Genomic DNA, 26,624 nt, shown 5'->3' with positions numbered 1-26,624 from the left:
CGGCCCCGGGGGGTCGTACGTGTGGCAGAGTCTGGGAGAAGGGAACCCTCCTCCCCACCGGCCGACCGCCCGACCTGAGGTGGACGGGCGACCCCCAAAGGGTCTTTAAACCTGCGCGCCGGGACGCGCTTAGCACTCTCTTTTAAATGAAAATATTAATTTTCTTAAATATTTACTGTTGATAGAGTCCATGAGCTCTGAAGGACCATAAGTCCTTCTTCCTAGCTGTAACCCATCTACTGGCCTCCGGAGAGGAGGGGCTATGACCCCTCATTGTAGATGAGGCCATATTTTGGTTGATGGTTGGCATTGCGAGTGTTTTTCATATCCCTTTAAACTCTACATCTCTCTGTTTAGGACTGGACCCTCCAGCTGCAACTTAGAGCAGGAGAGGATTTGGTTGCATTATCGTTTGTAATTAAATCAAGTTCCTTAATGTCAAGCAAAGCTACTTTGGGAAATAAAAGAGCCCAGCTGTAGTTACTCTGCCTAAGATGGTGGAAACACCTATCACAAACCTTACATACCATACATTTTCCTGGGTTTTTTTTTTGTTGTTGTTGTTGTTTTTTTTTTTTTTTTTTTTTTTTTTTTTTTTTTTTTTTTTTTTTTTAGTACAGTGTACAAATGGTAAGGGTTCCGTTTTTCCAAAGGAGCCCAATTATGTTTGGCTTCGTACTCTGATTTGAAAAATTAGGAATTCAACCTATTTGTAAGTCCTCCAAATATCATCTAGGCCTCAGGCCAACTCTAATTTCACAAGCAGATTAAATGATGTGGGATTTTTAGCTCTTTTTGTTGGCAACACTTGTGAGCAATTGTGGCCTCTTTCATTTGGTCTGTGAGAGGCAGTGACAGTGTTTTATTGTGCCGATTTCAGCGGGCGGTTGGGAGTGTACCAAGGACAGATGCGGAGAAGTAAGAAACGAAGACCATGCTTGTCACTGCTCAGAAGACTGCCTGGCCAGGGGGGACTGCTGTACTAATTACCAAGTGGTTTGCAAAGGTACATGTTTCCATGGGTTGGCTAGAGCTTTAAAAGATTAAAAACTGGAGATGCTCCAAGGAGTCTTGGATGTTGGGGCTGTAACACCTTGGATATGGGTTTGGAAGGAGGGACGGGGTTGTGTTTTTAAATTTCTCGTGCTTTTTTCTTGGTTTTGCTTCCCTGCATTTCATGGATCCGAAATAACAAGGAAATCGCCCCCAATTCCAGAAGGTGGTGGACTCCTAATAATGAAGAGTTTACTAAAGTTCCTGTCTTGGTCTTAGATCAGGTTGTCTGAAAGCAGAGCCTGAGATGGAATGCCTTGCGTGGAACGTGTTGAGGGAGTGCTCTGTGGGAAAACCACGTCAGGGAGCAAGAAGGAGGTCAGGGCAGGGGGCAGCCGACAAGGATGTGGTTTTAGGGGAAGCCTCACCTTGGCGTGATTTACTGCAAGGTCTGGAAGGTAAATAATAGCGTTCTTACCCTTTGAGGTGGGGGGAATATGGCTTTTGTACCCATTGGATGTAAGCTCTAAACTGAGGCACTAGCAGCAGCCTGAAGATGTGTATACCAGCTGGTAAAGAGGGTCGGGGCACGCACAGTTCCTGCTGTACCCCAAAGCTCTGCACGCATATCTGTTCTCTTGGTATGGTCAATTGGGGAATATGATGGTTTTATTCTAATAGTAAATACCAGTCGGTGAACTAACAAAAGTATAAAAGATGATGTTTCTGTCTCTAAGGATTTCAAGTTACCATAGCACCCAATTACAGAGGTTAATGGAAAGATCCAAGAATCTTTATGTAAACTTTGCAAGTCACTTTATTGTCAAAATTAAGTCCTTCTTCCTAGCTGTGCCATGGAACCTTTAAAAAGAGTTTCTGTGAAAAGATTTCAGGAAAAAAGCAAATCCGTTCTGAACGTGTTTCGTGTTCAGTTTGTGGCGGGAAGGTATTCCATAAATCCTGAATTTGGAAACTTTCCCCTGCCCAAACAGTTATTGTAACTTTTGATAAAGCATACAATCAACTGAGACTCTTATTCCCCGCCCCCACCCCCCCCCCCCATGTAGTAAATGTAACAATAAACCACAGAGGCTATTAGAAGAGAAAAGACCAGAAAAAGTCCTAGGTGTCGCTGGTCACTGAACCATTCAACATTGGATTTTCCTGGTTAAAACTTCTAGTTGTAGTACTTTTGTAAGAGCCCTGGGTTACTAGATACGTGGTAAAACTCCCCCCAGTTTAAGGAGCATGTTACTAACCTACCCAGCTGTCAGGAGTCAGATTCTTTCTTATTGACCAGGGCGATTTCCGATTTCTGATGGTCAAAATATGTGATGTTTATTTGCCTTAGGGCCATTTAAAGCAAATGCTTTTTGATAATTTTCATTTTCTCCTCGTTGTTAATGTTTCTTTAGTTTTAAACCTGAACATTTTTCTGTTCTCCATTCTTGACGGGGTAACTCAGGAAAGCTCTTAGACCTTGGAGGAAGAGAAAATTGAAAGAGCATTGATTTTTTTCCCTAAATTCACAGGCTGAACGCTGATCCAGTGGCAAATCATCTTTCTCTTGCAATCTTCCAATCTATCATTCCTGAGTATTCTAAGCCTTTCCCCGCAACTGAAGGGAAGTTGTGCCATAGTTTCTATGGCTCTGAGATGTTCAGTGGTGGAGAAAAGAATGTTCCATCTAATGACCAAACAGTTTATTTCTGGAGGGAAACAAACATGAAATTTTGTTCACTGACGCCACTGGTGTTTTTATCTACAAACCATTTAGACTCAGAAGGCTCGCATAAACACCACTTGGGGCTATTAAATATTAGCTTTTCCATTATGTATGGGTGTACTTTAGTAAGCCAAACCACCACTGGACTTTATTTCAGAGTTTCTGTTTAGATGGTGTTCCATAAGCAAGGAGTATCCAGCAAGACACGGACGGGGACTAGGGTTGCGGTCTTTAGGGCTCTGGCTGGCATTGACCATGAGATTCACAAGTGAATTTACCCACTTTCCCTTATAGGAGAGACACACTGGGTAGATGACAACTGTGAGGAGATAAAGACCCCGGAATGCCCTGCAGGGTAAGTGCCTTTTATAAACACGATGAAGTTTTACATATTAGTTGATAAAACATCCCAGGATGCAGATAGGTAAATGGTGACAAACAATGTAAAAGCTGAGATCATCTTATACAGGTAAACTTATACTCAAGTACTTGTAAGTGATTAATTCATCGAAAGCTAGAATGTACATCTTGAAGTAGTACATTTTTATTTTTATTTTTTTTAAGATTTCATTTATTTATTTGACAGAGGGGGAGGAGCAGAGGAAAAGGGAGAAGCAGTCTCCTTGCTGAGTAGAGAGCCTGACGCAGGGCTTGATCCCAGGATGCTGGGATCATGACCTGAGCTGAAGGCAGAGGCTTAACCACTGAACCCCAAAGTAGGGACTTTTTAAAACCTTTTCTTCTATTGCCTCTGCACATATTAAAGACTGAATATCTCTGTACTTTACCGTAGCTGAAGATTTTACAAAGTGTATGTAAATACCACCAGAGAAGGAAAGATACATTTCTGGCATTGATTTGTTATTTATTTTTTGGTGTTCTTTTTTTTTTTTGGAGGTTTTTTTTTTTTTTTTTTTTTTTTTTTTCTGGGAAGGCTGCTTCTGCCTTTTTGGGCAGGGGTGTGGGGAAGACTACAGAACTTCTCAAAAATATCATCCAAGCTGGTAACTCCTACTGGATGCTGCAGGAACTTGACAACTACTGATCGCTGGGGTGTAACAAAGCTTGAGTGACCCCCACAGCTCAAGGGCGACCGGCGTGAGACACTTACTACGCCTTCCAGGAAACTGCTGAAAATTCATGGACCCTTAAAATGCCTGGCAGAAAATAAATTATCAACAAGTGTGTTATCATGAATGTATTTGTTCAAGTGGATTTTTGTTTCTCGGTAGCATAGCCTGCGATGCAAAATCTGAGTATTTTGATATTGTCTTGATTTTCATCTCCTCCTTTGGCTTTAATGAGCCACTTGTACCTCTTTGGACTTTCTGAATGGAATGGCCGTCATTTCTGACTGTTTAACATGTGTTCAGTTATTTTGGGGGACAAAGCAGTCTAGCAGTAGAAGTCCTGTTAATGGAGAATAGTCACAACTATAATGAACTCTTTGATAGTATCATTCTATGTGCTTTATCTGTGACGCATCTGAAATATGCCTAATTTGTTATGTGGCTTCAATAAACTCAAGTCAAACTATCAGGAAAAAATGTTTTCCTGCAGTTTAGTATTCTCAAGTCTGACTGGCCAATTCTGTCCTCAGACTATAACTGAGGACCTATTTTGTCAGATCCTGCTGTAGTTAAATGAGGCTCAGAGGCTTTTAAAAAGATGAACTTTTTAAAGGTCTTCATCAATTTTGATTATTTTTTTTTTAAAGATTTTATTTATTTATTTGTCAGGCATAGAGGGAGAGTGAGCGAGTGAGCACAGGCAGACAGAGAGGCAGGCAGAGGCAGAGGGAGAAGCAGGACTCGATCCCAGGACGCTGGGATCATGACCTGAGCCGAAGGCAGCCGCTTAACCAACTGAGCCACCCAGGCGTCCCAATTTTGATTATTTTTAAAGTTATTTTATGATTAAACCTAAAAGAATTCTTCTATAAGTTTTAGGGACAAGAGTGCCACTGCTATAAATTTCATTCTCATTTACTCATTCATTCATGTATTTGATAAGCATTTATTGAAGCCCTACTAAAAGTCTATGAAATAGAAAGATGGATAAGACATAAACTATGCATCGAAATAATGTAGTATGTATGTGAATGCAAAAAGAGGTATGAATTAATATCTTAAAGGAATTCAGAAGTGTGAGCAGCTAATGTTATAGAAAAGAAAACCTTGAGGTGGGTTTTAAGGAATGAATAGGAGTTTTATGGGTAGCAAATGGGAGAACACCTATTCCAGGCAAATAAAACAACTTTATACGGTGTGAAAAACCTTGTTTGCAGTGTGAGAGGCAGCAAGGGAAATCTGGAGTCCAGTCTCTTCCCTGGCCATTTTATGACCTTGGTCACTTAACTCTGGACTTTGGTAATCACAAATGCCCTGTGGCTGGCAGCCCAGGCCTTAATCAATAGCCTCACTTGAAGTTTCATCTTGGAAACTCCTGGTCTCAGTTGTGCAGAATGAGAAGGCACAATGGAAACTTTGTAGCAGGATGTTTTCTAAAGCTTAATATGTTATTCTTGAAGGTTTGTTCGCCCTCCGTTAATCATCTTTTCGGTCGATGGTTTCCGTGCATCATATATGAAGAAAGGCAGCAAGGTCATGCCTAACATTGAAAAGCTACGTAAGTCCTTTTCATAGTGTATTCTCGTCAGTATCCATGATCTGCCCAGTGCATGCTCAGCTATGAGCTTTGAGAGCTCTGGACAAGTAGATGTAGTCTATTATTTGAAATACAGAAGTGATTGTAACTCAAGTCTTTGGTGGTTTCTGAAGTGGAGTCCCATACGTGAAGTGACTCCTGTTGGGTCTCTTGTCCTAATGTCTAAAATTCTGTCCCTAGGGTCTTGCGGCACACACTCTCCCTACATGAGGCCCGTGTACCCAACGAAAACTTTCCCTAACTTATACACTTTGGCCACTGTAAGTATTTTTTCTCTCCTTTCTTTTTTTAAAAAAAATTTAATCAATTAATTAATTAATTAATTTGAGAGAGAGAGAGCACACGAGCGGGGTGGGGAAGGGAAGAGGAAGAGAGAGAAACAGACTCCCTGCTGAGCAGGGAGGGAGGTTCCCATATGGGGCTCCATCCCAGGACCCCAAGATCATTACCTGAGCCAAGGGCAGACGCTTAACTGCCTGAGCCACCAGGGTGCCTCCTAAGTATTTTTTCAAAGGATGTAGATTCAAAGGGAGTGGGTGTAGATTTCATCCTGAAATGACTTAAAGGGTGATTAAAAAAAAACATGTTTCTCAGTGGTCCAGGAAAATCTGTCTGTTTTTTATCTTGTCTGCCTGAGCTGTTCACGGTAAGTGTCTTTTACAACTTTGTCAGCGACTGAACCTCACGGTCACCTCAAAACTGAAAACTTTTTTTAGGTACCGTTCTGTTTGAACATATACATTAAGCTTCTGTCAGATACCACAGAATCTGTTGTTTATTTTCTGGGTTTTCAAATAAAAATATTGACTTTGGGGCACTTTGTTTTCGTTTTCAGATACTCCCAGTCCTACCTTGTTTTCTTCTTTAAAAACACAGTTTGTTTATTTATTTTGTTATGATGAATTCGAGGGGTTCTGAGGTAGAAGTAGAACTTAGGGAAAAGGAAAAGTGTATTTATAAATAGAAGCTTCTTTGGAGGCACATAAGTAAATTTCAATTTGCAGGTTAACGTATTGCAATAAAAGTTATTGTCATCTTACTAAATCGCAACAGTTAAAAAAACCCAAATATTAACTTTATTATCATCATGTTAAGTCTCTCAGATCGCTTATGATTAATAAGACAACATTCATGTTTTCTCAGACACACACAGAGTATACATGTATCTTATATAAATTTGGGAATTAAACATTGCTATAAAACTTCCTATGATAAGAAAATATGTGATATAACTCATATGTACAGATTATCATACTGGTAGTTTAACAATAAATTTTCTTTTACACAAAGGGACTGTATCCAGAATCACATGGAATTGTTGGCAATTCAATGTATGATCCTGTATTTGATGCCACTTTCCACCTTCGAGGACGAGAGAAGTTCAATCACAGATGGTGGGGAGGTCAACCAGTAAGTTCTGCATTTTCTGTGTATGTGTGTCTGTGCACTGAACCTTTTCATCCCCAAATTTTTACCTGCATAAAAGATGCATATAATTTCCTCAGACTTGGCAATGTTTCTGCCCTTTAGTGTTGTGTATATATATCTGTGCACATAATACCTATATATATGTGTGTAAATAATGTGTATATCTCTATGTCCACGTGTGTCTCTATATATGTGTGTATATGTGTAGGTGAGGTTATGATTATAAATGTGCCAGAGGATAAATGTCTTTATTAGATGCTGGTGATGGAAATGGTGACAGAAAGGTGAATTTCAGAGACATTTTGAGGAAGGAATATATAGTCAGATCTTACTGATTTACTAGATTTAGGGGTACGATGAAAAAGAGAAGTGAATGATTAGGACTACCCCCAAATTTTGGCCCAGGTACCATATGAACAGAGACAGAGAAACTTGCTGATAAGAAGGAGCTCAATGAACCCACTGGAAATTCATGAATTCTTTTGTTTAATCCATTTTTTGAAATTCTTGGAAGTTACATGTAAGTGGAACCCTATCTTCATTTTGGACCAGCAAATTAATACTTTGAAAGAACTCATCCTGTTTACTTCGGATCTAATGGATGGGCAGAAAGTAAAAAAAGGATGTAGGTGGCTTTCTACATCATATTTTTCCCATGACTGTATGCGAGGTTAGGCAACTTGATTTGGTCAGACATGAGCAAAAGGGCAACGTGAGACAAGGTTGTTGAATGTGCAGAATTGACCCAAGGACACACGCCCCAGGGTAAAAGGGCCAAGTTCCCCACAGGAACATGGCGCAGTATACACAGCCAGTGAAAAACATGTAGAAGAAAGAAAAGAAGAAGAAAGACAGCAAATGGTCCCACCTTATGTCAACTCTGACTGGAGGCCATGACCTCCCAGAGCTCTGGTTAGGACAGAGGGCTGAGACCCTTGTGTATTGGCCATGACATGCAGATGGCCAGTGTCTGCACACGTCCGTGAATCTACCATCCCCGAGCAGTTCCATACTCAGAAATCTTTGCTCCAATCTGCGGGCAAGCTAGAGAACAAAAAGTCAGAAAAAAATGGTATTGCTTTGATTAAAGGTCATTCATGATTACAAAAATAGATGCATGCCTAACAAAACCGTATGCAAAGCTAAACATAGGCTTCTCATTAAAAAAAAAAAATAATAAGTATTGGAAGACTCCTTGTATGTCTGTAAAGTGTTTCTTTATAGTAGAGGTTCTGATTCTGCTGTCTTTGTTCAGGCTGGACTCCCAGAAGTCTGTGATGACCTGAGCTGTGAGCTTAGTGAAATTGGTTTACAGGGTGGATTTCACAAATTTTATGATAGAGGAACATTTTATGTGTAAATAAAATTATTAACATGAGAGTTCTGTCAAATATTGCTCATTGGTTTTTTATATTCATTTTGTCATGGAAACAAAGTTGCCTGAGGAACCACACAGGAGATAGAGAGCAATAGTAATTTTATCAAATTGGATCACCTTACCCCAAGTGTTGACGTTAGTTTCCCTCTGGGTTGGCGTGGCTCAGAAGATCCGTCCACACCTTCACTAACTTCTGCAGAAACAGAGCAGAGGGAATGCTGCTAAGCTGCCGCATGGAATGAAGTCGTTTTCAATTCTGTTTGCCTCTTTCCTGATTCTCAATGTTGACAGATTTGACCAAGTTTAGTGTTTTCCTAGTGTTGACAACGACTAACAGTGGAATCTGTACTTCGGTCTTCTTCTTGATGTGTATTTCTATCTTCTTGAACAAAGGGGACACCATAAAAATTTCAAGGAACATAGTAGCTATAATTTAAACATGTATTTATTATTGAAATTAAGCATATACAAAGAATATAGTGACAGAAACTGTAAGGAACTACAGAATAAGAATATAAGAAACTAGAAATATTAGAAGAAGAGATGAGCCTTAATAAATGTTTCTCAGGCATTTATCCTATCCTCTCAGAGGCTTCTGCATTTCCCAAAATCACCAGTGGAAAAAAATAACTGGGGTTGAGAAAATATTTATAAAAATCTTAGGTAATGAAATTAAACTCAGTTTGTTTTTACTGAATGATGAAACCATGAAAGACATTTGGCTAAATAAGAAAGGAGTCAGAGTAAATGATAAATAAGAACCACTCTAATCCTACTTTAAAATTTAATAGATGGAGTGAGGCATTTGTATATCATGCATCTGAAAATTTGAATCTTACATTAGGCTTCCAAAAATAATTTCTTTAATTTAATTTCACCCCTCCCCCCCTTTTTTTTTGTAGCACAGATATAGCCATTTTAGCCAACTCAGGTCTGCTTTTAATCTGTTAGTCCTCCCAATGGGCTATTAAAAGTTGTCATTCACTTTATGATGCTACAGTTCTCATACATATTTTAATGGGATTCTTTTTGTTGTTGTCATTGCTTTAAAATTATACTCGGTTCTTATTACGACAGTACGCTCCATACTTCTACTGAAATTCCTTAAGCGTGTTCATTTCTTTGAAAAATCTCTCCGCTCTAATCCTGCAATTACCGAAGATATCTCAGTGGGAAATTCTCTGTTTAGTTTAAATCTGGACTCAGCAAAGTGGACAATGAATGAGACTCCCTACGAGACTCCAACTCCACAAAAGATGGGGATTTGAGAAGCCCAACACCCCCCACCTTCAACAATGCAAGTCCTCCGAAGCCACAGTTTCTAGAGCCAGGCGTTTCCAGGAAGAGCAGGTGCTTTCTTACCACTCCTTTAGAGGCTTGGTCTGCTGCTGCGTCTGCCAGCAGCGGTCACGCAGTGAGTTGGTCCAGAGACCACCCTCGTGAACTACTGTAGTGGGAAAATGCAAGAATGATGGCAAAGAGAAGCAGGGTGACATTAGAGCAGGCGTGAAATTCCCGCCCTAAAGGGTTGGCTTGACGGAAAGGGCCAGTCATTGTTTACCTCTCTTCCTGCCTAGTTCATTATCCTGCTAGTGGGAGGTTTTGCTGTCTTGTCAGGAAAATTTTACTTTTTACTTATTCTGTTGTTTCTTTCCTATAGATTGCTATAAATCTGGGCTTCTCTCCCCCTCTTTTTACTGTATCCTAAGGTACTTAGGTTGGACTCTGCTCTGCACTGAGGGGTCTCTAAGCTCACTTAACCGCTTTGCTCCTAGACTCCTAGTTATCTTTCAAATTTCAGTTGAAATATCTGTCCCCAGGCGGTCGCTAAGCTCCTCCAGCCCTGGCTAAGCTCAGGGACCCTCTTTTGGGTTTTCACATTATTTCTGTCATAAATGTGACCATATATTTTTGAAATTTAGACTTTGGACCCCAAGGGGGTACAATCTCTTTATTCTCAGGCTGTAATCCACAGCCTGATGCATTCAGGGACCCCACTACTGTGTCCTGGATTGAACTTGAACTGGACCATATCTGAGGCATATTTGCCTGTACTTTTTCCTTGTAGTTTATCAGTCATTGTCTTCAGGCCCTAAGCACTTCCTAAGCGGGCTCACAGTCTGCTCTGCTGCAACCCCAGTCCTCATATGGTAGCTTGTTCTGATCTGAATCTCAGTAGGTGATTTCCTACAGCAGATGCTACAGCCCCAGCCAATCTCTCTGGTCTCCCAGAATTCCATTCATCCTGGCTCTGTGCTTTTGAATGCAAAGGAATCATTTCCCTGCGAAGAACTGCTAGAAACACTATAATAGTAGCTCCTGTCTTTGAAAAACTTATTTGCTTATTTTGTTTTTCAAAACTTCTCCCCTTCTCCTAGTCACATTTAATTTAATGTGATCATGTGTTGGATTTCACATTTAAATCCTCTGATTCCAATGAAAAAGCATTTTTTAAAAAAATTCCTAATAACATATCAAGTAGGTGCAAAAATTTTCCCACTTGTTCCCTCTTCAAAATGTCGTAACTAAGACATAAATGTTGAAAGCTGCCTCTAGATAAAGCAGAGCAATGGAGAATTATTGGCATTAAAGGTGGGGAAACCAAACCAGTATCCTGTCAGGTTATTTTTGTTGTGCTGTTTTACCAGTCTTGGGGGGAAATTTATATTCATTCAAATTCAGAGAAATACTGATTCCCTTTTCTCTGAATTAACAAGGAACTTGAAACTTCTCTCTCTCTCTCTTTCTCTAATAGCCCCCGAAGCTCAGTTTCAATTTTTTTTTTTTAAAACAACATTTTAGTGACTTTTTTCCTCTGTAATTACTAGAATTAATTTCTGTGTTCAGAAATATAATATATACATATGACCTACAAAGGAGCTTTTAGAGCTACTTATGATCTGATTTAACTTAAGAATGTCATGTTTTAATCTCCCACCATTTGCTAAACCCTGACAGAATGGCTGCATTACCACGAGGATCCCTTTGTTTGAGGTTTTTAAATGTTTTTAAATTTTAAATATTCTTCCATTTGTTCACTTTTTGCACTTTTCTGACCATGCTCCCACTTTTCTTTTGGAAAATATGGCCAATATGATTTGTACCAAAAAGCAGGAAGAATGTTTTTGCTTCCTTTTTTTTGAGAAGAAATAAATTTTTAAAAAATGATTTATTTATTTATTTGAGAGAGACAGAGTGTTGGGGGGCTGGGGAGATGAGCAGAGGGAGAGGGAGAAAGAAACCTCAAGCAGACTCCCTGCTGATCACTGAGCCTGCCATGGATTCAATCCCAGGACTCTGAGATCATGACCTGAGCCAAAATCAAGAGTCAGACGCTCAAACAATTGAGCCATCCAGGTGCTCCAGAAAAAAAAATTAAATTAAATTAAAAAAAATACACACACACACACATATATACACATACACATATAAAATTAGATATGTAAACAATTATATATAAATAAATATATATATAAATAAACAATTACCATTTAATTGTCTTCATGGTTTGCTTGCTTCTTACAGTTGACCATTTTTTTTTCTAATTACAAAGATGTTAATTGTCACTGTAAAAATCTGGGGAAGTGCACAAAAGTATAAAGGGCACATGACCCTAACTTTACCCTTGGGAACATTCTAGCATACTCCCTTCTGCCACTCTCTCTCCCCGTGCTCTTTCCTTATACCATTGCAAAGATCCTTCTGGTGCTCTTTTCCTTGTGCATTGCTGAGCTAAAGGTTACCCATAGGGCTTCCTGTTGCCCAGATAACGTCAACATCAGCATAATTCTACAACATAACTTTTGAAAGTGCGAGCTCATGATTTGGCAAAATTGCATTAAAAAATTTCCGTTAGAAAACCCCAGATTAATCTTATATTTCGCAACTGCAGGATAATGCCTAGTACAACTTCTTTGTAAATATGAAGGCACTGGATTTTGTATGCAGTTGTTTGGATAGGAAAACACTAGCGTGAGTCTCTGAAATTAAAGTAAGTTTGGAAATAGATCATTTAATGTAAGAAACTGGTTGGGGCACCTGGGTGACTCAATTCGTTAAGCATCTGACTTTTGATTTAGCTCAGGTCATGATCTCAGGGTCGTGGGATCCAGAAGGCAGGTGAGGGCTTCAAGCTGAGATGGGAGTCTGCCTGAAATTCTCTCTGTCCTTCGGAACCCCTCCTTATCCTCCTCTCTCTCTCTCTATATATATATGTGTGTATGTGTGTGTGTGTGTGTGTGTGTGTGTGTGTGAGAAATGGTCTCTCTGGGATCTGATGTGGTTTTGAGTCACTTGGTGGATGCCCAGAACTTAGTTTTGACTGAATCTTGACGGTAGGGTTGCTGCCAATGAGATAGAATGGACGTGCCCAGTGCCTGGACATGACCTTTCCTTATGAGCCCAGCTTATGCCTCCCCCAGAAGATCTGCCCCAGTCTCAAATGACCAATGCAAACCCTCAAAGCAAAGGGTGCATGGCAAATTTCTTTCTACTTCCCTGACATTGCATTTTCTCAGTTTCTAGAGGCAGTCGGGGTGGGTAGGGGACGGGCTCGTGTTCTCTTGCCAGAGGTGGGATAGAGCGCAAGGTTTGAAACTTGGTAGACCACGTGGACCAGCAGCAAACCACCTACACTCTAGAAGAGTCCCTGGGTATCATCAGGCTCGGTCTAGATGAACAAATTCATATGGAAATGAGAAAGGACAGAGAAATTTGAGGCAGATTACATGCTTATGATCAACATTTAAATATGATACTGGAAACTGTGGAAGAAACTGTGACTACTATAGAAATCGATGAGAAAACACACGGAGATATATAGATCAATAAACTGGAATATTCCCGATGCTCTTTGTTTGGGGAGATGGTGTTGTACTAATTGCCCTCTCTGAAGAGTTAGCTGAAACAAAGAATTTACTGTGTATGGAAAAAGGGAGATTTGCATGATCGCATCTTCAAGTGTAGAAGACATTCAAAAGAGAACCCTGCCCAGATTTTGAGATTAAGAAATAATGACCAAGGATTCTTCCACTCCCAAAATGAGTTGGCTTGCAGATAACTCAAAAATTCATAAACTAAAGGGATCTTTTTTCCCCTAACCCTTTCAAAAATGTGATCACCAAGGGAAAAAAAAAAAAGAATGAATTCTGGTTGAAACGAAATGAATTTTGAATCCTGGTTGGCCTGCGGTACAGCATGTCAGAGTTTGTCTGTAAAGCAGACGGATGCTCTGAACTAAAGTCTGGAAGGGCAGTCAGAGCCATCAGAGATCCTTATCGCTATGACCCATCCCTATGGGATGAGGGCACCACCTCCCCCATGCTGGTGTTCCCAAGGCAGTTCACACCTCCTCCAGTCTGAGAGAGTTCTCCAAGCTCTCCTGCCCATCCCTTTCTTGCCAACTGCAAGAGCTATGATTCTTCCAGGCTGGAGATCTTCAGTCCTTCCTCAGGGGTTTGGGAATCTGCAGAATTCCCCAAGGCCGGATGTCTCAGACCCTTCCAAAGACATAGCCAACCTCATGGAAACACCACACCTCCCAATTTTCCCCTTTCCTCAAACCCCAGAGGTTTCCCCTGGAGTCTGTAAGACCCTCTGGAAGTTTGGATACAAGGAAACCTGAAAAGGGTTGCTGCAATTCCTAGACCATTTCTGCTTGGGTCTTATAACAAAGCAGCCACATTTCCTGCTTGCCTCCTGAGGAGTGGGGGGAAGGTTCTTTGTACACACTTATGTTCAGTGGGACACTGGCCATCCTAAGCTGTTTTTAATGTTCCTAGAATAAGTGGATTATATTTCTTTCCATTGCATCATAATTAAGATTAAAATTGATCCAGCGGTCACCAAATGCTAAGACACTGCTTTAAGGACTTTAAAAGTATTAACTCATTAAAGCTTAGAATAATCCCACGTGCTTGGTAATACTATCTACATTTTAAAGGAAACCAAAGCCCAGAGAGCTTAAGGAACTCACTGGAGGACTGCACCATTGGTAAGTGACAGAGGCAAGGCTTTAAACCCAGTGATCTGGTTGCAGAGCTCCGGTTCTTAACCACTGAATCTTCTGTGCCCTACAACATGTGCTGGAAAGAATATTTTAAAAGCCTCAATGAAATGCTTGGTTCCCCTAACTTATCCCAGGAGCTTATTCCTTAAATTCTATTTATTGAAAGGCTAAATAAAAGATACATGAGAAAATCCAGGATAAAAAATAGCCTTTTTTTTTTTCTTTTCGTCATTTTCATTCACCTTGTTTAAAACAAGACGAAACCAAGTTCCAAGATTCTGGCATCTGTGTACCATTGGGGTTCTCCTCTGTTGGCTTTCAATAGTACAGGAAACATATGGTCCACTCCTGGGTCCTTTGATGAGCAGAATTCCGTCATATAAGTGAAATGTTCAAAACAATGATCAGAAAAGACAGGTACAGGGAGACTTTTGAGATGAAATAAGAGTTAAAAATGCCACTAGGATCACAGAAGAGTTTTTGAAAGCTTTTGCAGAGAATGTATTAAATGGCATTTATGAAAATAATAATTCTGACTTCCAGATGTGAAAAGTGAATGATTACAAATAATATGAAATTTATGGTGGGATGTGGGTAAAGTATAAGATATCTGACCTAATATATTTTAAAAATTTCTTCTTTGACAAAAACTCAGAATATTTTATAAGCCTCTTATATTTTCCTCATTAGCTATGGATCACAGCCATCAAGCAAGGGGTGAAAGCTGGGACATTCTTCTGGTCGGTGTAAGTTATCTTTTTTTGTCAATGTTTGTAAAATTGCAGTCATGATTTAGCTGATGAAACAGGAACTCAGTTTGGTTTTACTTCAGTTAAATCTAAAAGAACTCAAGCTGTTAAATATTTTCTGATTAGAATGATCTCCCAAGTATTTTTTTTAGAGGTCTTCTCTCTCTTTTTTCCCCCCATCGTTCTTAACAGAATGTAAAGAATATTTTCTCTTCTTCTTGTCATCCTAAAGATTTTTCTGTCCCTGTTGATTTTGGTAACTTACCACCTGGGGAATGTATGTTTCTCTTAGACTATTTATTGCTGGGGTTTGCATTATCATTTTCTTTCAATATATTATGACTTGCTATATTTATATTGGCTGACAACATTAAAAGTCTAGTGTGGTCTCAGACAGCTGATGTAGAGGACTAGAGATTGGAAATTCCAGATAGGAGACAAATGGATTTCCAATCCATTTTCCACCAAACACTAGGATTTCCCTAATAAGAAAGATGGAACTACTTCTTCTCCCCACAGAGGCAATGGGGTATTAGTAGTTAATGTTCATAAAATAGTCTTATGATGAAACTTACCTAATAGAAGTGGCAACATGTTGATTATTTTTAAGGCTCCTTAGTAAGAAAAGGAATCTGTTTCAACTTTCATGGGGATTTTGTTCCCACTGAGATGTTCTTTCCTTTTTTTTTTTTTTAACCACCTAAAGCTCTTTCCATATTTGCCTCTTATGCCTTAACAAAAATCTGACTATTCTATAATAGTAGTGTGCTGAAAGCAATCACAGGTTCACATTAATCTAGAATGGGACCGTCTATATTCTCCAAATTCGGGAATAAAAGTAGCTTTTTCAGATTTGAAGGACTAAATTGAAATTGGGTGTGGTGATTTGAAGGTAAGACAGTGACCTTGTAAAAGTCTCCTTTTCCTGCCTATTTTTTTTTTTAAGAGGTTTTTTGAGTTGAGAATTAAGTGTGGGTATGTTAGAAATGACACGTAAATGACATGTTGATCTACCAATTTAACCCTGGACGGTCATAGATGTTTATAGAAATGATTTCTTCTGCCCCACAACATACTTGTTTGGCAGAATGGAAAGAGGCCAATAACATAATTAATACCTAGTCCCCCACCCTGCCCCCCCCCCATTCTGTCGTGGAGCTTCATTGAAAAGGCCCAGTGTTCTGATTTTGAATGGTAATTTCCTCCACCCATTTCGAGCTACTTCTAAGAAGGTAGCTTTTGTGTGCTCTAAATGTGTCTTTAGTTTTACTTTGCTTTCCAGGCTATTGTTCTTTTGTCTCTGTATTCTGGGAGTGACTTGGAGTCAGTTTTCCCTTTCTTTCTTTCTTTCTTTCTTTCTTTTTTTAATCTTTTTATAACTAAACAAAACAAAACAAAAAAACAAAAACAAAAGCAAAAAAAACAAGCCAGGGTTATACTTTCAGTTATTTAATGAAATATACATCCGGGGAATCGACACATGGTACATTCTGAAAATTCCTGAATTTAGAACTAGATTTAGACCGCAGACTTAGACTCTGAAAGCCATCTTTTTAACGTGGCTCAGGACTGCAACCTAGAATTATTCTTGCTATTTACATGATAACATTTTATTTTTAAAAATTTTTTAAAGATTTTATTTCTTTATTTGACAGACAGAGATCACAAGTAGGCAGAGAGGCAGGCAGGGGGTGGGGGAAGCAGGCTCCCTGCTGAGAAGAGAGACCGATGCGGGGCTTGATCCCAGGACCCTGAGATCATAACCTGAGCAGAAGGCAGAGGCTTTGACCCACTGAGCCACCCAGGTGTCCCTACATGATAACATTTTATTCTAAAGTCATCCTCAGCTGATGCCCCATTACATTGCGTGTGTGTGTGTGTGTGTGTGTGTGTGTGTAAATTCATGTTCAAAGGCAGTAATTCCCTGAATGTACGCGTATTTACATTGGTTCTAATCCCCACCTTGCCAGTTCATAGTCTGCTGACTGTGGACAAGTAGTTAAATCTCTCAGTATATTAATGTCCTCATCTTTAAATGGCAATGAGAACATCTTCATCATAGGGTGTTGTGAAGATGGCATGGGCTAACTTATCGAAAGAGAGTAAGAGGGTACTTAGTACATAGAAAGTAACCGATAAATGGTATTTGTTTTCTAATTCACATCATCTCTTTGGACATTGAGTGGGCAATGAGGATATGTGTCCTGAGGTAATTCGTCCCCCCTGAACACTAAATACCTCATCTAGCCCTTCATTTTCCATTCCTCCTTTAAAAAAAAAAAAAAAACTTAAAAAAAAATTTAATTTATTTATTTGAGAGTGACAGAGAGCATGCACGTGAGAGAGAGAGAACAGGCAAGGGGAGCGGCGGAAAGAGGGAGAAGCAGGTTCTCTACCGAGCAGGGAGACCCATGTGGGACTCAGTCCCAGGACCCCAGAATCACGACCTGAGCCTGAGGCAGATGCTTAACTGACTGAGCCATCCAGTCAGTATTATCTTTTCCAACCATGTCTGACATACTTGGTCTCCTGACAACTTCTCTATCAAACCATGATGGTGAAGACAACAGCATGAGCTCCATTTTCCTTTCTGTTTGGGCTCACAGTCTTCCTTTGCCACGTCGGTTTGCGCTGTCTCTGTGTTGGATTTTAAACACTAATGGCGGGGCACCTTGTTGGCTCAGTGGGTTAAGCCTCTGCCTTCAGCTCAGGTCATGATCTCAGGGTCTTGGGATCGGGCTCTCTGCTCATCAGGGAGCCTGCTTCCCCCACTCTCTCTGCCTGCTGCTCTGCCTACTTGTGATCTCTCTCTGTGTCAAATAAATGAATAAAATATTTTTAAAAAAACACTAGGCTAAAAAAAAAACATGGCTAGGGCCCATGTCTTTTTGGTTCCTGGGATAATCTCATAGAGATAATCTAGAACTCCTAGGAAAGTTCAAGACCACTCTGTCCACCTCCTCATTGGAGAGATTAGGACACTGGGGCTGAGAGAAGTAAAGTGTTGTGCCCAGGATCATACTTAGGAAGGATACCCAGTCCTCTACAGTGCCCCTCTCCGGGTCTTACCAGGCGCACACACACTCAGCCCCTGCCCAGAAGTGACAATCCCGTCCTTGTCTTCCTAAACAGAGGACTGTGACTCTTCTGTAAGGGTCTTTTTAGTAGGAGTATTTTGTATCTTTATTCACATTCACACAAAAGCCTTGAACATCACACATGTTGAACAAGTATGTCACGAATGAGTGTGTCGTCTCTGTGGACTGGTGAAGCCAGTATTACATGAAGACAAAAGCTAACGTTCTCTAAACTCAATGTCCTGGGCACTATCCGCAGTGATTTACATGTGTTCTCTCTGTGAATCCTTACAACAAACTTATGAGATAGGAATTATTATTATCCTCATTTTATAGAGGCCCTGAAAGGTTAAGTAACTTGGCGAAGTGTCATCACGATAATACTTTGGAGTCAGGATTCAACCCCAAACCTTCTGGCCTTGGGATGGACACTTTTATTCCTTGCTCACCACTGACCAAACCCTGTATCTAGCAGAGGTGTGAGCAGGTGTGTGTTGTGAGCGCCACACAAATTCCATTAGCTTGTGTTTTTCCACTGGCATCAAGCAAGTCCGTCAGAGTCCACGTTTGTGACTTAACACCGATTACACAATATGAAGCAGCTTGTAGATAGGTAGGGAAGTGAGGTAAAATGGAAGCACAACAACATTTGCTTTTTTCTAAGTTAGGAAAGAATTCTAAATATGTAATTATTTTGTCCAGATACAGGGGATTTCTGAGGCTGCTGAATTAAATACCTGAAGTGATTAACGTGGCTTTGCTGTGCCTAGTCCTAATTCCATTATAGGATATAATAAACAGGGGCCTGTTTATTCAAGGGCATTGGATTTTGTTTAAATTAGGACTCTTTTTCTGGGCTGGTGGGATAGTCCTCGTCTGAGAGGGGGCCAGAGGAATGACAAATGTCCCATCTAGGAGTTGGCGAGTGTGGCTGGTAGAGGGTGGACATAGGGGAAGAGCTCCAGGGTTAGCGCTCCTGCCGGCTGGAGGTTTCTGCCTTGGAGAAAGATGCGTCTTTCTCGTGGCTTGGCCTTGTTCACATCCACCAAGAGCAGAAGTGTAGATCGCTCACCAGCATCCCACAGAAGTTTTCAGTAGAGTTTATTTTTTAGAGTAGTTTCGGGTTCGTAGCAAATTGAGCAGATGGTACAGAGAATCCTCATAGACCGCCGGTCCCCACAACACATGCTCGCCATTATAGTGTCCCCTACCAGAGTCGTGTGCATGTGTGTGTGTGTTACAACCCATGAACCCACACTGACACATCATTACCCCCTGGGGAACGTAATTTATGCTAGGGTTCATTCTTGGCCGCAGCCATTTTTAGTAACCACGGTTAAACTTGGGCTTTAGTTTGAGTTTGCCATAAACAAGTTCTAACTCCCGGTCTCAGATGGGGGAGCAGAAAAGCCCGTGGTGCTCCTTGTTAGGAAACAGCAAACCAGTCTCCCCCATAAATAAAAACATTGCTCTGCGCATGAACGTCTTAACGAAACCCAGCCCCAGCTCCGGTGCTGTCATGTTAGCAGAGAGCCCTTAAAGCTGGTGCCAGATCTCGGGTAATTATATTTCAACAGAGGAATGAGACTTAAACACAAAAGTCATTGTGAATGAAGATTATACCCTTTTTGTCAGTCTCATAATTATATGGGCCTGTTCTTGATAGATTTTTATAGAGCTAGAAGAGAATCTCAAGACTACCTTTCCTAACCCCTTATTTTATAGAGGAAGAGTGGAGTTTCAGATTAACATTTTGAAAGTCATATAGGTCTTTAGAGTTAGAATGATAACTCATGATCATTAATAAAAATTAAAAATTTTTTGGAACATACTATGTGGTAGGCACTGCATGTGCCCTTTTGCCTGGGTTGTCTCATTTTTTAAAAGACTTTATTTACTTATTTGAGAGAGAGGGTGTGTATGTGTGCATGAGGTGTGGAGGAGCAGAGGAAGAGGGAGAAGCAGGCTCCCTGCTGAGCAGAAAGCCCCATGCGGGCTCCATCCCAGGACCCTGAGATCATGACCTGAGCTGAAGGCGGGCACTTAACTGACTGAGCCATCCAGGTGCCTCTGTCTTGTCTTATTATATCTTCACAGTCATCTTTCTTTTATCAATAAGTAAACTAAGGCCCGGAGAGGTCAAAGTGGCATAGAGGTCAAGTGTGGTCACAGCCCCAGCAAGATGCTGACTGGGGATAAATGTTCTGGTCCCTCTGCGGCCACAGCTGATGGCTTTACTCACTCAATGGTGAGGTTTCTGAGCCTGGGGTCCTTTCCACTTATAGCAGAGTCTCTGATCAATGGGGCAGGTTCCACATTTGACTGTGAACCAGAGTTTCTGGTCTCTCTAATGCGACAGAGGTTGAGCCATACAGTATGTTGCAGATGGATTGGAAGTTTAAACACGAATTCGAAAAAGGCCTTTTGCAACAAGGAAGTGCAAACAGGTGGTGGTAGATAGAGAGCCCTTGGCCTGGCTACCAGAGCAAGGACTAAGCAGGCTGGAGGGTGTAGAACTGTGACCTCACCTCATGTTTGCTTGTTATGATCTCCCCCACCCCACACCAGGGTCATCCCTCATGAGCGGAGAATATTAACCATTCTGCAGTGGCTCACCCTGCCAGACGACGAAAGGTATTTATTGCTGTCCCCCTGACTTGCCCTCTTTCTTCTTTCTAGCACATTTCCCTCCTTGGTCAGAACAGGATCAGGACTAGATGGGCACGGTCGAGGTGTGGGATTCCTAAGTTTTGTGGTTCTCAGCCTTGAGCCTTAGTTCCCTAAGAAAGATATGGTGACATAGACCATAGGGGACCCCTTAATTATAGGGGCTAGTACAACTGTTCATCCCGGACACTACAGCAGAGCTCTGGGGGGTTCCTGGCTTTGATAAATGAGCCAGCAGCAGCCTCCCAAGGACTGGGGAAACAGTAAGACTGAGTTCTCCCTCTAATGGAGATGTTCGTTCAGGCCGCTGGCCCTGTGGTCCATGTGACTTTCCACTGGGCTCTATTATCTTGAGGATCAAAGACCTGAGTATGCGTTCAGATAATCCTTGGTGACATTTGCTCCCTGAAGGTGGTACCAGGCAGTTAGCACAGTGGGGGTAGTGGAGGGGGTGGTAGATGTGGAAAGAGTAGAATCCCCTCCTGTCCCCACCCCCCAAGAAACAAAAGAGATCTTTTCCGTGTTAAGATTAATAGTGGTTGGGAGATTACTTAACTAGATTTGAGAGGAGTTTTTCTCAGTGTGGAGGGATACTTGATATTCTTTGCTATCTGTGGTTTGGGGGAGATTCTGAACCTTCCAATTTCCCCGCAGGCCTTCGGTCTATGCCTTCTATTCCGAACAACCTGATTTCTCCGGACACAAATATGGCCCTTTTGGCCCTGAGGTTAGTAGCTTATCATCTTCCTGAGGAGAACCTGGGCCCCCGGGCTATTGACTGGATTTCTGGATTTGTATAAAGTCTCTTGGGTATTTGCATCTGCAGGTTTATATATAGTCAAAGAACTACAAGATTGAAAACATTAAAAAGAAAAATCTTAAACACACCTACTTCTCAAACTACAAGATTAAAAAACATTTAAAAAAATCTTAAACACACCTACTTCTTAAGCAGGAATTTCTGTTCCGATTGATTTGCTATTCAAACCTAGCCCAAAGTTGGTGTTCATACGAGGGGTATGTGCCATCCCTGAAGGCATCAGAAGGCAGGGGATCAGGAAAGGTTGGCATTTGCCATCCCTGGCTTAGGAATGGAAAGGCATCTGAGGTTGAAACCTGCAGTACAAAACACTCCAGCTGAATTTCAGTTCCCTTGAAAGGATTATGCATTTCAGAGAAGGTAGGTCAGCTAAGTAGCCCTAATAGCCTTAGCAGGTACAATCAACCTGGCATCTGTTCTAGCACTGGACACTTTTTTGTTTGATAAATTTTGACACAGGGACATAGACACCTGTGAAGCCATCACCACAATCAAAACTGTGAACATATCCATTACTCCCCCAAATGAAAGTGATCATTAATTAAGGGAAATGCGCTACTGACGAATCTATTTAGCAGAGCAATGTAATGCCCTTTTCTCAAACAGTCAGGAATCTCAGTTGAAAGCCATCTGTTTGTTAGACGCTAACCAGTCGAATTTCAAATTCAGAGTTGGGAAGAAGAGGAGGGCTGTAATGTATGATGTCCCTCCGTCATCTGGAGATGGAAATCTTCCTGGTGTTGCAGTATAGATCATTTTAAGACAGGATGGGATTTGCACATCTAAAATGGTTTCCATCTCTCATTCTAACTAGAGTGGTGAGGTCTACATCAATGCTTGAGCTTGATTGGGGAGGAGAAATCATTTCAAAAACTCTGCTGATGGAAACTGCCTCCCATTCTCTAATAGCCTAGAATAGCACCATTGATGATAATTAAGTTCATTGTGTTCAGCATAAGATTGAGTAAGAAACATAGAGAAGTATGTCTTGGTTTAAATATTTTTGAGCAAAATGCAGCATATGTAGCTAAAGGCAATAAATACTGTATACACCAGAAATACCCAAGTATTTTTGAATGTTTGAGCATCAATGCTGTGGTGTTTTTTTTCAAACACTGCAAAGTAATGGCTATGTGAAAGCATTCTTGGTTTGCCTTAAATCATTGCAGCTCTATAAGTCTGATGCTCTTTTTCCTCTCCCTTTGATGTTTAACGAGTGTCACATGATTATGAAACACAAATGATAAAATGAGATAAACATCTGTATGAAACGCAAATCTTACTCTTGCCAGTGCAAGCATGGCTGTTTTATCTTTAGGATAACTTTCTTTGAGATTAATCTAAAGTGAACCAAAGGAACCACATTTTATTAAAATGTTAAAAAAAAATCCTAAGCAGTTCCATGTGCCTTATTTAAAAGTTGAACTTTGCTTGGATAATAATGTCCCTTAGAAGATGCTATGGCTTAGGCAAGCCAGAGGTTGGTATAACCACTCTCTTAAAAGCAGGAGGTTGGTACCTAAAGAGATATGGGGTGACTCAGGTCACCTGGCCTTTAAGTGGACTTAGAGGCAGAATCTTAGAGCTCCTGGGTTCTTCCCATGGAACCCTTTAAACCTCCAGGAGATGAGCAGAGCGGTCAGGTAAACAGCCATGTTTGATTCAGACAGAACATATTCTTTAGGTCAAAAGTTGGCTTTTTACGTTATGAACAGGTGGAACTCTCACAGTCCTCAGTTCTTTGAAAGTTATACAGCTCAGCAATAAGCATTCGTAACCCGCAAACATCCCTGGATTTCTCATACATGTAGTTCCATTGTAATTAACATACTTGAAATTGTATGTGCGTGTGTGTGTTTTAATCAAGAAATAAAGCGAAAAGCTTATTTTTTTTAAGTGCTGAGCAGTCATAATAGAACACAGTAGAGGCTGCTTGAATTTGTTGTTAATGATGGCACTGTGCTCAGGCTACTCAGAAATATACAAAGATTTTTTTTCCCCCTCTAGAAGTTTCAAATTAAGACTTGGAAATATTCATGCTATGTTCTTTCTAATATTAATACCTCTTGTAAGCTGGAATATTCTCATATTTCCACTGGGTAAAACACTCTTAATTAGATATTTTGGAATGTATCTTCAGTTCTGGCTAACCTGGAAACCTGGCCACTTTCTTCTGGTAAGGCAAGGAATATTTTCAGATTTCAACTCTTTTTCGTTTGGTTCTAGGAATCTTATTTTTAATGAGTGAAAAGCAAAACTGTTTACACTTTAAAAACATGAAACCAAAACAAGCCAGCAAAACTTCTCTTCTGTAGTCGACTAATTGGTTTCTGTCAATTATATACATGTGGTATATGAATAAAGACTTTATGAGCCAAAATATTATTTATAAAATCAGTGACATATCATCATTTACATCTAAGGAGAAAATACCTTATACCTGAAGTTGAACTGAAGAAATTCAGTCTGGCAGAATATTACATGCTATGATGCAGTTAAAAATCTGTGCTTTATTTGCTTACTATCTAAGTATACTTTTTTCAGGACGATTCTCAAAGGCTATTAAATGAGATGACCAAACGGTGGGCTAATAGTCACAAGAAATGGTGTATTTATTGCTCCTGGTTTCGTAGTGTAATGGTGAATGTTCAGAAACATGCTTGCTTTTGATTATTGGCTCAATCTTTTTCTCCTTGACCTTCTCCGCTTTCTCTATGACTCCTTGTTCGGCTGCTGTTCCAGGCCTAGAGGCAGAGCTTTGGCTGGCTAGTTTCTACCTTCAGATGGCAAAGTATCCTTCTGAAAAGCAGGGAAATTTGCCCCTCTACCTTCCATTCTCCTAATAACCTCAGGCTAAATCTTCTAAGTCAGACTAAAGTATGGCTGGTCAGTGAAGACAGCTTTCGTCTACCTCTAACATTCGAAGAAGAAACTACCTGAGATGTAATCCTTGGATGAAAACTCATTTTGACTAAATTCTGTTTCTCCCACTGCTCCTCTAACCCGCTGCAACCACACGGGCCCGCTTGCGGAGTCTTCGGAATGTTGAGGTCTCTTGTCTTGCGAATGGCCGAGTGTCTGATGGGCGGACGAGTGCTAGCTGAAATGGGTTCGGTGACCATGAACTGGGAAACCCTCTTTTTCTTTTGCTTCTCTTCTCATGGAGAACTGCCTGAATACTAGATGCATTAAAAAAAAAAAAAAAACACAAAAAACAAAAAACAAACGGAGTCTGTGGGGCTGGGTCTTTCCATCGCTCTGCGGGAGAGAGAGGATGAGATAGAAAAGCCTTTGCAGTCGCTTGCTCTAGAATCAGTGACCTGGCATGGCGGATGGCCTCCTCCTTGGATACACTAACATTGTTCCTCCTGCCCCTTCCTGCAACTGAATGGTTCTTGGAGCAGTCCCAGCAAGAGAGAGGCTCAATTAGGGAGACCCTAGGGCTTGCTGCTTTAATTCACCTTTGCACCATCAACAAATCAGGGGCTTGTTTTTCTCCAGCATTTGGAAATCCCAAAAAGTTATCTTCCTTATTCAGCTTCTGTGTCACCTTCACTGCTCTCTAGATTTTCAAAATAGGACGCCAAGTACTGTCCTCACTTCCCGCAACAAGGGGATTTCTGATAGGAAGAGTATCAGCCCGTTGATTCGTTCTTCATATTAAGACCAAGATGAAGAGATCTTGATGACTTTTTATATGTTACCTAATTTTATAAGATAATTTGTTAAAAGACAGTCTTATTTATGGTTATCTTGGGGTTAAAGTTCCCCTGTGCTGAAAACCTAAATTATTAGTGAGAAGTTCTCTCTCCTGCTGAAAGTCTCGATTTGTGTAAGTACACATTCATGACCAAGGAGGATTGCTTATTATTTATGTGTCACTCCACCCTTGGTTTAAAAATATTTTTTCCTAATCCTCACCAGTGCAGGTGACCCTTGTTTTGATATATATCGGTGGTGTGAACAGATATCCATCGGATTCTGAACGGGAGTCACCTATATGTATCCCGCTGTCACCTTGAAATGACCAAATGGCTAGTGTTCTATTTGGTTTTCTTCTAGTACTTTAAAAATGGAGAGTTTGGATAATGAAGGACCAGTCTCTCTCCAAGGCAGGAGTTATGGAATGCTGAACAGTATGTCACCCACATAGGTAGATTCTCTTAGACTGTCTTGCTCTCGTGAAGAGACTGACGGCTGTGTCAAGGTAGATTGAGGAGGCTTCTCTCTATAGAGTTCCTGGAATCACTCCTCATACCCACTTTTTCTCACTTAAGGAGCCTTAGTTTTTCTAATTAAGGCTCTGCTGACCCCAGATGGCAAAGTGTGAGCTTTATTATCTGACCCAGAGGGACAGACGACTTCTGAGTCCAGACATCTCTATCCGCCAGTACAGGAGAGTAGTTATGGCTCACCTCTTACTCCGGCTAAGAGACCTAAGAGGAAGGTTATCCCTAAGAGGAGACAGGAAAGACCAGTTGCTCCTCCAAAGAAAAGAAGAAGAAAATTACATAGGATGGATCATTATGCTGCGGAAACTCGTCAGGACAAAGTAAGTTTATCTATTGTTCCAAAGCTTTGTGGCGGGCAGGTCTGAGTCAAAGGTTTCCTTCAGCGCCTTGGTTTGAAAATCAGCTGAATAAGTTTCAGAAAAACTCAGGTTGTGTCATCCTTGGCTTGGAGTCCAGAAGAATCTGATACTTCAGAGGTTAACATTAATGTGATGACCTCCTGAGCTTTCAGCAAGATAGGAAAAAAGAACCTTCTAGAATTAGTTGCCCTAAAACTGGTATTAACATTTAGGCTTGAATGACTGTTAGGAAGGCTATTGGATTTGCTTGCACTTATTCATGGAATCTGTTACGATGCTTTGTAGCCTTGGTTCTTGAGAACAATCCAGAAAAGCAGTGAGGGGAGTCTTCAAAGACAATGTAAATTAGAACTCAACAGAAAATTGGCTTAGATTAATGGCCTGTACCTTTCAGAAAAGGTCCTAGTTTGTAGATAAGAGAACGGCTGAGACAGAAGGAAAGAGAAAACAATGGAAAGTTGGCATTGTGTGTATTTTCTCATAGATACATGAGTGATATTTGCTCTTTTCAGTACATTCAG

The 26,624-nt window shown here is 40.7% G+C and overlaps 1 protein-coding gene and 1 pseudogene across 7 annotated transcripts in view; both read left to right on the top strand.

Annotated features, from left to right (window-relative positions):
- ENPP2 (ectonucleotide pyrophosphatase/phosphodiesterase 2) overlaps nucleotides 1-26,624 on the top strand; it is a 106,844-nt gene that overhangs the window by 41,666 nt on the left and 38,554 nt on the right. For 5 of the 7 annotated variants that reach the window (XM_004743486.3, XM_004743485.3, XM_004743488.3 and 2 more), the window contains exons 4-12: nucleotides 881-1,006; nucleotides 3,014-3,074; nucleotides 5,250-5,347; nucleotides 5,567-5,646; nucleotides 6,677-6,796; nucleotides 14,890-14,945; nucleotides 20,594-20,659; nucleotides 21,347-21,419; nucleotides 25,909-26,064. In XM_004743486.3, coding sequence (XP_004743543.1) covers nucleotides 881-1,006; nucleotides 3,014-3,074; nucleotides 5,250-5,347; nucleotides 5,567-5,646; nucleotides 6,677-6,796; nucleotides 14,890-14,945; nucleotides 20,594-20,659; nucleotides 21,347-21,419; nucleotides 25,909-26,064 — 836 coding nt within the window. The remainder of the gene's footprint in view (nucleotides 1-880; nucleotides 1,007-3,013; nucleotides 3,075-5,249; nucleotides 5,348-5,566; nucleotides 5,647-6,676; nucleotides 6,797-14,889; nucleotides 14,946-20,593; nucleotides 20,660-21,346; nucleotides 21,420-25,908; nucleotides 26,065-26,624) is intronic. The other 2 variants (XM_004743491.3, XM_004743489.3) reach the window with 1 other exon arrangement.
- On the top strand, nucleotides 12,793-14,876 carry LOC123391438 (annotated as a pseudogene).

This window comes from Mustela putorius, unplaced genomic scaffold (assembly GCF_011764305.1).
Source record: "Mustela putorius furo isolate JIRA1106 unplaced genomic scaffold, ASM1176430v1.1 tig00000228_pilon_pilon_pilon, whole genome shotgun sequence".
Classification (NCBI taxonomy): Eukaryota; Metazoa; Chordata; class Mammalia; order Carnivora; family Mustelidae; genus Mustela; species Mustela putorius.
The sequence above is the reverse complement of the archived record's forward strand: the minus strand, read 5'-3'. Positions and strand labels throughout refer to the sequence as shown.